Source organism: Lepidochelys kempii, chromosome 13 (assembly GCF_965140285.1).
Source record: "Lepidochelys kempii isolate rLepKem1 chromosome 13, rLepKem1.hap1, whole genome shotgun sequence".
Taxonomy (NCBI): domain Eukaryota; kingdom Metazoa; phylum Chordata; order Testudines; family Cheloniidae; genus Lepidochelys; species Lepidochelys kempii.
Genome location: NC_136392.1, coordinates 19319051 through 19329629, shown reverse-complemented (window position 1 = coordinate 19329629; position 10579 = coordinate 19319051). Strand labels below are relative to the sequence as shown.

Here is a 10579-nt window from a genome sequence, read left to right as displayed (position 1 = left end):
CCAATCATTGGATAGGAAGTTACATATTTCTCTCCATAGATCAATAAAGTTTTAAGCAATTTCTCTCTCAAAATGTATAAATATTTAACATAGCACAAGTGAAACAGACTATCACTTTACACAAATACATTCTGGTTAGGGCTGGGCAAAAACAGCAAGATCTTTTCGCAAAATTTAATTCCAGGACATTTTATTAGAGTCAAATTGTGCTTTTCTTGACATTTTTGTGACTTTATGGTTTTTGCATAAAAATATGCAAAATTGTTTTCATTTTTGCATGTTTTGAGGCCAAATTTGCTCTGCATCAGACTAAAATTTGAAATCTTGAACATGTTGGGGTTTTTTGCTTATAATAGAACCAATTTTGTTGTAAAATGGTCCTGGAGCTGAGCAAAAAAAAAAAAAGTAACCATAAAACTTGGCCATTTTTGCAACACTAAAGCAAAATACAAAACCCTCAGATTTTGGGATGTTTGTAGTTTTGTGCCCATATTCCCTATATTCCCTACCCCTGACTTTGAAGACAAAACCCAGGCTGAACTATCCAAAAAAAGATTGTCATGGCATAGCGCCTAAAGCGTCCTTGTCATCTCCTGTCATAGCATCCCAGGAATGCTAGCATGCCAGAGATTTACAAATCCCCTGCTTCAGTTGCTGCTCCTTCTTCTTGTGTTTCCTTAATAGCTCTCTGTAAAGGTGCTGGACTCTCTGCTCTTCTTGTCTTTCAAAGAAGGAGGCAGAGATTTTTCGGCACAAACGTTGTGCGTACGTTTCCAGAAAGATCATGGCATAGATGATGCAATAGAGCATTCCGACAGCAAGGGCCACAAAGTTGTTGGGGGGGCTTGGCCGTTTTATTGTGCAATCGGCAGAGATGAAGGTCAGATTCTGCTGGTAAGTTCTTTCGAAGTTCACAATGGATTGTTCTCCAGAAGTGACTCCATTGAAAATTTTCCAGATAAAGGGCAGAATGTTTATTTTAGCCTGAAACAAACAAAATAATAGATTCAACGGGAAGATGGAAAAAACCCAACCACACTCTGGCAAGTACAAAAATAGCAACTCGGCAATGTAAGAATCACAATTAAATTTTGTACACGTTTGGTAAGATTGGGAGCTAAAAATGCAAGTAGGTTTCAGGCTGTGACTAGATAATATGCTTACATGGGCGTACGCTGTTTAGCACAATGCAGTAGGATCCTGCCTGAGGTCTTAGCTGCTGCCACAATAATTATAATAGCAGTAAACTGTTTGAGGTGATAAGAGTCATAAAAAAATTAAAAGGAGTACTTGTGGCACCTTAGAGACTAACCAATTTATTTGAAAGCTCATGCTCAAATAAATTGGTTAGTCTCTAAGGTGCCACAAGTACTCCTTTTCTTTTTGCGAATACAGACTAACACGGCTGTTACTCTGAAACCTGTCATAAAAAAATTAAACTCTTATAGCAAAGAATGGCATGTGCAGTCACACCCTCTAGCATGAAGGTTAACTAGTTTCTCAGTCCACAGGTTTCTGGCTATAAATTGCTTGCCAGTGGTGGCTAGGGAAGAAATGTAGACTTGCCCAGTTAAGTGTGTGATGGGAGGATTACACCGGCGACTGGAGCATCCCAAAAAAGGAAAGGGGGGGGGAATAATTAAAACAGGAAAGCTAAAAAACAAGAAAAAATGAAAATAGGTAGAGGAATAAAAAATATATTGAAACTGGAGAGGGCCCAAAAGGGTTTGTTTGCCTGTGTCCTGACTGACCATTAAAAAGCAACTGGGCATGAATTTAAACACAGAACAGGAAAGGGTTAATAAAGAAAAAGGAAAAATACATTTTAAAACTGAAAACAGAACTGCTTAAAACCAAATCTGGTTTTGCATCCCATCCCCCGACCCTCCTCCTTGATTTTCTGGTGTCTCTGTACATTGAGGGCTGTTCTGTCTATCCCAGTTTGTGAATCCCTTACTCAGAGTGGGGAGCAGTTCCAGTGAGACTGCTGCTGAGAGCTAGGGGTCATGCTCTTGGCCTGTGTGATTGTAAAAGTGTCTAACAAACTCTGGGCATTGTATAAATAATAAATCACAATTCCTATGAATCCAATGCTAGCCACTCTCTGAGACAGAGCACTGGACTACATGAACCATTGATCTGCTCTGCTTTGGTGACTCCCATATTCCTAAGTGGTAGATCCCCACAATTATTATCATGTAAATGTCTCCTGGTAAAACTTTCCCCGCTGTCATACGAGTGGGTCTCTGGAGCTATGATTCAGTCAGTGCAATCACAACTCAGGGAAGAGGTGGGAAGGGCCCCATTCCTCTTTCTAATAAACTGTTCTTTCTTCCCGTCACCGAGAGCCCACTTGTCCCAGACTAGAGGCAGGATGTAGAGGACGCAGGGTGGCATTCCAGCACCTCATTTCACTGCAGAGTATCCACGATGCTTTCTAAGGGCTAGATTGTATCTTACAGTCGGAATCACAGTTTGCTCCCTGGTCCCCTCCTTGCTACTGTTCTATACACACTGGCCCCCAGAGCATTTGGTGGGACAGGGACCAAAGGTGTGCCCATTCCATGCCTCCCACTCACCCATCCCTTGCCCACCTGCACAGGAGTGGGGTTACTGACCCCACAGACACTGCTTTCCCTCCTTCCCTGCTCTATGACTCACAATACAGGTAGCCTTGCACATAGGGGGACCGGACGTCCCAATATTATCAGGCTCTGTCTTGCTATTTGGTCATCCTACTTGCACAGAGGAGAGTAAAGAGGTGCAAAGTGTTTGCCTGACTCTCCTGTACTGGCATGAGGGCAAGAGATGCTCCTGCCCTGAATGACTGACACCACATGACTGATTCTCTTGGATTTTGCTTCACCCCTCCCCCTGTACTACCCCAGAATCCCCGAAAAGACCCTTAAGGGCAATCCCTACAAGAACATATGCTTTCAAAGTGAAAGTTTTCATCTCCACATCAGCTGCTTGATCAGTGACTTCCTCACTTGTCCTATGGGGTTAAACACAAACGCTGGGCTAGTTTTGTCCTTTATTTGTTAATGCACCACATGTGATTCAGCAGTGATCTCTACAGCGGGAGTGGTTGTACTAGAAACCCTGCTCTTTCAGGTTGTTGGCTGTCTTCAGCTACCACTGATACTAGTGGGAGTTGAGGGCACAGGAGAGATCACAATCAGGGCCAACCTTAGGCTTTGTGGGACCCTACACAGTATTATTAAACTGGTGCCCCTACGGCCAGCCGACAGCAGCCCAGGCTCACAGCCCAGGGAAGAGGGGGGAGGCAGCAAAGGATACCGAGATGCCCGGCCCGTCTCATGGCAGCAGAGATTCACAGTTCCCTGCAGAGACCCCCATACCCTCTCCCTCATGCAGAATGCGCGGCGCTGGTGCATTCGGCTCTGTGAATACGGCCCCTGCCTAAGGACACTGCAGTGCTCACTGGGTGTGCGGGAACCGACCTGCTCTTACCTGCTGTCATGGGCAGCAGGAGAAGCTACCACTTGGGGAGGCTAGCTCCCCAGCCCACCTCTTCTGCCTGTGGCCCCGCCCAAACTCCACCCCTGCTCCGCTCCACGTCCCGCCCCTACTCTGCCCAGGCCCCGCCCTCTCCCCACTGTCTCCCTCCTCTCTTCTCTCCCCCTCCCTGATCACCCCCTACCAGCCAAATCCCTGAACTCAAACAAAGCAAATGACATTTGAAAAAAACACTCTTCTGCAATTTCTTTCTAAAGAAAATGGAGCATATTTTCCACTGCCTGCCAGAAGGTGAAGACTGGACATGCAGAAGGTACCTAATTAAAAGCACTAAGCTTGGGAATAAAAAATGTCAGGCATGGGTTTTTTGATATGCCCTGAAGTTTGTCAGAGATTTATTTGCAAAAACTTTGTAGTAAGGGCAAGTCAGCTGCCCTGCTGACTACAACATTAAATGTTATGGAATACATGATGCAGCTCTTCTCTGTTTTACATTTTTTTAATCAGAATTCCTGAGCTGATTTTATATTTTAAATGTACTCTTAAGCCTTCATAAAGTAATCATTCCAGATTACTACATATTTAACTCACTGAAACAAAGACATTATTTTAAATTAATCAGTCACAGCGATTTAGTGTGTTCATAACAATGTTCGCCGCTTTTAGAAACAGGGAACACTAAGATTACTTTGTGTGATCTCCATAACAATAGACATGTTCATGAAACTTCACCAACTTCAAAAAATATGTTTCCAAAGATTTTAGGCATAACAAAGGATGTTATATCTTACTAAGGTACTGATTTTGCTATAGGGTTCTCTTAAAACTCGTTCATCAAATAGTCAGAAGTAAAGAAAGGGAAACTCGTTTGTCCAGCTATCTGGCAGGAAAGGATGTTGTCTCTTTAAGGGCTCTCTTCAACAGGGGTGCGAAGGGAGAAAGGGATGGACAGAAAGGACAGGAAGATTTTGGAAGCAAGTTTTTTGTACTACAGTTATTAAAATTAAAATGTGTATTTTAGATAAGGGTGGTCCTTTGAATGATTTATTTAAAAAACTATATGTCTGAAGATCCAAGCATTTAAGGCTAAAGATCAATACTCAAGACTGTGCATCTAAAAATCTATGCAAGGATTTTTTAGAGATGTGATTTTATCACCTTCAGCAACACACTAGTGAAATATATTTAAAGCAAATTTTAAATTAAGGTCCTGTAGACTAACATGTTCTGAGTAAATATTACAGTAATGCACAACTGTTTTTATCAGTAAATTCAGAAACTGACAGTATATACCTGGGGGTTGGCAAATGCCTGTTAAATGGCTTCATTACCACTTAAATGGCTCTTTAACAGTTTCAGTGTAGTGCTAATAGGTCTGGCAGGCTGGAAGGCTTTTCCGCTTTTAAGTTACTAGATCCCCTCCAGAGTAAGAGTCACCAGGCTGCAGCAGCCAGCTGTGGGAGCCTGCAGGAAGGGTGGACACTAAGACCCAGGGGTGCCCCAAATTTTCGGGTGCCCTTCGCAGCCGCTATGCTGCCTATGCCTAAGGACGGCCCTGATCATAATGTTGCCTTCTATAACTATATATGGTGACCAGATGTCCCATTTTTAAAGGGACAGTCCCATTTTGGGGGACTTTTTCTTATATAGGTGCCTATTACCCCCCACCCCCTGTCCCGTTTTTTCACAGTTGCTGTCTCCTCACCCTATAACTATATGTGCTGGAGGCAGGCTGTGAGAGCACATATGTCCCTGTCCTGCATCCATTCTATCTGTGCAGCTGGCAATAGAACAGCTCAGACAAATGTAGCTTTGGCTGGTGAGAAAAGCTGGGCATTCCTTTATTTAAAGGGCCAGGCTAGGGACTCTGCTACTTACATCATATTTAATGTTGAGCGTTATGGGCACCCTGGGAAACTGAGCCACCTCATTCATTGCTGTATCTGCCAAGTGGAAGGCGATGTAGTCCGTTGCTATGATCACCGCTGTCAGCATCAGGACCAAAGTGAGGAGCATCATGCGCACCAGGCACACCATCTTTTCCTCCCGGGACAGCTTCAAGCCTGTGGATCTGATCAGTTTTTTGGGTGAGCATGTCAGCAGATGGGCTGCTTTCTTGTCCACAGCCAAGTCCTCCAGCTTTTTGGTGATGTAAATATTGTCAAATTGGAGGTTGGTGAGATAGCTTTTCAAATACCAAGCGGACTCAAAAAGGAGATAGAACAGGAAGAAGCCAGCAGCCACCCTGTTGGCTACCAGCAATGCCTGTTTGACCAGCAATTCGACAGCAGAGAAATCATCCTTGATCTTCTGACTAGCAATTAGCACTTGGTCCCTCACCAAGGAACTACTGTGATTCACAGCATACTGAAAATGTCCATTCCTGGGCTTCAGAGAGTTATCTGCCATTTTGTCAGTGACTTCTTTGATCTGGTGACCAAACTGCATGGAAGCTTTTCCCAGCAGGGTTGTTGAGTTCAAAAGGCTGTCTGAGGAATCCTTGCAAATGCATTTAATAACCTGCAGTATGGTTTTAATGTTGTCCATGATGTTTGGTAAGATATTAACTGCCACGATCATGAAACAGGTGGACAAGAGCAGCCTCCGGCCTTGTTTAGTGCCCAACGTAGGTATGATTATGGTGAACATGCAGCGGATAGGATGCACCAAGAAGAGGATCAGTAGAAGTAGCAGACTGAAGGAAACCGCAGTTGCAAAGGAGAGGTGAAATGGATACTCTAGTGAGGAGAACATCCAGTTGTAGAGGAGGCCACCTGTCAGCAAGGCAATGCAGCAGCACTGAAGAAACAAAGTCAGGAGCTCACTGCAGCTTGAAGGCACCGGCTTCGAGTAGGCAGACCATGCATCTAACACGACTTCTTGTATCTTTGGAAACAGATTTTCCTGGCAATAGATCTGGACTCTTAACCTATACCAAGAAAAAGCAATGCTGTGTTGAGCAGAGTCAATATAGAAATGCATTGATATGAGCCAAAAGTTTATGCCAAAACAGTGACTGTCAGATGAAGCAGAGTGACCTCCACCAAGCTGTGAAAGCTGCTTCTAATATACCATAAAGTTACTAATAGAAATGGGACATGAAGAAAGGACTGTCCGACTGGTGTAATGTCTTTTCGTTATTTTTCATGGGCATTATAATATATAAGGATGATCTCTGTTGGGGTGGCTACTAGCAGGTGGCTTCTTTCAGGGGTGATGCACTAACAGGTCTTTTTTATGTGCTTCCTTTCCTGAACACATCTTGTCTCTCACTTCTGTTCCTCTGTACTGGCTTTGCTGAACTACATATGTGGGACTGGGTAGAATTTCCTTCAAATAATGAAGAACAGGCAATTTCTAGGTATTTCTTGAAAGTTCTAAATTAATAATCGAAGGTCAGTTGCTCATCCTCAAATGTAATGTTGAATAACATTCAGCTCTTGTGGCATGGATAATCTTTTTGTTCTGAAAAAAGAAAAGGAGTACTCGTGGTACCTTAGAGACTAACCAATTTATTTGAGCATAAGCTTTCGTGAGCTACAGCTCATTTCATCGGATGCATACTGTGGAAAATACAGAAGATGTTCTCATACATACAAACCATGAAAAAATGGGTGTTTACCACTACAAAAGATTTTCTCTCCCTCCACCCCCACTCTCCTGCTGGTAATAGCTTATCTAAAGCGATCACTCTCCTTACAATGTGTATGATAATCAAGTTGGGCCATTTCCAGCACAAATCCAGGGTTTAACAAGAACGTCTGAGGAACGGGGGGGCGGGGGCGGCGGGTAGGAGGGGGTAGGAAAAAACAAGGGGAAATAGGTTACCTTGCATAATGACTTAGCCACTCCCAGTCTCTATTCAAGCCTAAGTTAATTGTATCCAATTTGCAAATGAATTCCAATTCAACAGTCTCTTGCTGGAGTCTGGTTTTGAAGTTTTTCTGTTGTAATATCGCAACTTTCATGTCTGTAATCGCGTGACCAGAGAGATTGAAGTGTTCTCCGACTGGTTTATGAATGTTATAATTCTTGACATCTGATTTGTGTCCATTTATTCTTTTACGTAGAGACTGTTCAGTTTGACCAATGTACATGGCAGAGGGGCATTGCTGGCACATGATGGCATATATCATATTGGTAGATGTGCAGGTGAATGAGCCTCTGATTGTGTGGCTGATGTTATTCAGCCCTGTGTTTGTGTCCCCTGAATAGATATGTGGGCACAGTTGGCAACGGGCTTTGTTGCAAGGATAGGTTCCTGGGTTAGTGGTTCTGTTGTGTGGTATGTGGTTGCTGGTGAGTATTCGCTTCAGGTTGGGGGGCTGTCTGTAGGCAAGGACTGGCCTGTTTCCCAAGATTTGTGAGAGTGTTGGGTCATCCTTCAGGATAGGTTGTAGATCCTTAATAATGCATTGGAGGGGTTTTAGTTGGGGGCTGAAGGTGACGGCTAGTGGCGTTTGGTCACCACAAACATGATACAGTTCTGTGGTGACCTAGAATCTTATTTTCGACGTCTCCGACTCAAGGAATATTTCCAACGCACCTCTGAACAACATACTAATCCACAGAGACCTCCCTACCAACACTACAAAAAGAAGGATTCTAGGTGGACTCCTCCTGAAGGTTGAGACAGCAGACTGGACTTCTACATAGAGTGCTTCCACCGACGTTCACGGGCTGAAATTGTGGAAAAGCAGCATCACTTGCCCCACAACCTCAGCCGTGAAGAACACAATGCCATCCACAGTCTCAGAAACAACTCTGATATCATAATCAAAAAGGCTGACAAAGGAGGTGCTGTTGTCATCATGAATAGGTCGGAATATGAACAAGAGGCTGCTCGGCAGCTCTCCAACACCACTTTCTAGAAGCCATTACTCTCTGATCCCACTGAGAGTTACCAAAAGAAACTACAGCATTTGCTCAAGAAACTCCCTGAAAGAGCACAAGATCAAATCCGCACAGACACACCCCTGGAACCCCGACCTGGAATATTCTATCTACTACCCAAGATCCATAAACCTGGAAATCCTGGGCGCCCCATCATCTCAGGCATTGGCACCCTGACAGCAGGATTGTCTGGCTATGTAGACTCCCTCTTCAGGCCCTACGCTACCAGCACTCCCACCTACCTTCAAAACACCACGGACTTCCTGAGGAAACTACAATCCATCGGTGATCTTCCTGATAACACCGTCCTGGCCACTATGGATGTAGAAGCCCTCTACACCAACATTCCACACAAAGATGGACTACAAGCCATCAAGAACACTATCCCCGATAATGTCACGGCTAACCTGGTGGCTGAACTTTGTGACTTTGTCCTTACCCATAACTATTTTACATTTGGGGACAATGTATACCTTCAAATCAGCGGCACTGCTATGGGTACCCGCATGGCCCCACAGTATGCCAACATTTTTATGGCTGACTTAGAACAACGCTTCCTCAGCTCTCGTCCCCTAACGCCCCTACTCTACTTGCACTATATTGATGACATCTTCATCATATGGACACATGGAAAAGAAGCCCTTGAGGAATTCCATCATGATTTCAACAATTTCCATCCCACCATCAACCTCAGCCTGGTCCATTCCACACAAGAGATCCACTTTCTGGACACTACAGTGCTAATAAACGATGGTCACATAAACACCACCCTATACCGGAAACCTACTGACCACTATTCCTACCTACATGCCTCCAGCTTTCACCCTGACCACACCACACGATCCATTGTCTACAGCCAAGCTCTGCGATACAACCGCATTTGCTCCAACCCCTCAAACAGAGACAAACACCTACAAGATCTCTATCAAGCATTCTTACAATTACAGTACCCACCTGCGGAAGTGAAGAAACAGATTGATAGAGCCAGGAAGAGTTCCCAGAAGTCACCTACTACAGGACAGGCCTAACAAAGAAAATAACAGAACGCCATTAGCCATCACCTTCAGCCCCCAACTAAAACCCCTCCTACGTATTATTAAGGCTCTACAACCTATCCTGAAGCGTTATACCAATACATTAAAAACCAGCAGGATCTTATTAAAGGGAAAAAGGCAAAATACCACATTTATTGTGAATACAGAAAGAATCATAGTAAGCAGTTAGTTACAGCTATAACATTCCATTCATTCTCATATATATTCACACATTCATTCATACAAACACACACACACAGGTTCTGCAAGGTTGTTATCATAGTTACCAGCCTTAGAGTTGCTCATGCCAAGCCACTGGCCAGGTGGCCTGGACATGAGGAGGGAGCAGGGCCTTGTCAGATGCTCATCTGATGCTCCTGGAAGTTGGTTTGCAGAATCAGACCCCAAAGTTTTCACTTTTTAGAGTCTATTTTTATAGGAATTTCTTCCTATGCCAGTCTATGGGAATTGCTTCATCATGCTGTTGCTGAATCAATCAGCAAATAGCACCTTCCTGACGGCTCTGTGCTGCTAGATGTTATCTTGTTCTTCGGTTCTCCCATTCTTGAGGCTGTTGGGTGGATTCCAGTCTGCCCTCCGGGGGTCCTCTGGTTATTTGCACTTGATGCCTTCTTCATCCGATGGGCACTGGATTCTTAGGCTGGCACCTCCCTGATCATTCAGTTATTATCCACACCAAGCATCCATCCACATACATCCTCTATCTCTATTTTAATCACAATTGTTAATACAACAAAAGGGCGGGTAGTCTCTGGGTGCTGTTTCTGTTGTTAGAGTATTGCTTTGAGTCTCTCTGTCTGTGAATTGCTTTGAGAACAGACTCTGTCTTAGAATGTACTAAGACAATTAGCAGCGTGAAAGTTTCACACATAGAGGGAGAGAAACAGTACCAAAAACCAAGAGACCAACTGTGCCCACATATCTATTCAGGGGACACCATCACAGGGCCAAATAACATCAGCCACACTATCAAAGGCTCGTTCACCTGCACATCTACCAATATGATATATGCCATCATGTGCCAGCAATGCCCCTCTGCCATGTACATTGGTCAAACTGGACAGTCTCTACATAAAAGAATAAATGGACACAAATCGGATGTCAAGAATTATAACATTCATAAACCAGTCGGAGAACACTTCAATCTCTCT

General features: G+C 44.0%; 1 protein-coding gene across 1 annotated transcript; it reads right to left on the bottom strand.

Moving 5' to 3' along the window:
• Positions 1-615: 615 nt before the first annotated feature.
• Positions 616-6462, bottom strand: OCSTAMP (osteoclast stimulatory transmembrane protein). Its single transcript, XM_073309547.1, has 2 exons — positions 5359-6462; positions 616-984 (listed from the first exon to the last, which is right to left on the bottom strand). Exons 1-2 carry the CDS (start codon positions 6460-6462, stop codon positions 616-618), a joined length of 1473 nt encoding a protein of 490 aa, XP_073165648.1.
• Positions 6463-10579: the final 4117 nt, after the last annotated feature.

Excerpts from the sequence above, each read along its gene's own strand:
- OCSTAMP (XM_073309547.1), bottom strand. The coding sequence starts at position 6,462 with ATGCATTTCTATATTGACTCTGCTCAACACAGCATTGCTTTTTCTTGG. Across the intron at positions 985-5,358 it reads CGCTCAACATTAAATATGAT|GCTAAAATAAACATTCTGCC; the intron begins GTAAGTAGCAGA and ends TGTTTGTTTCAG.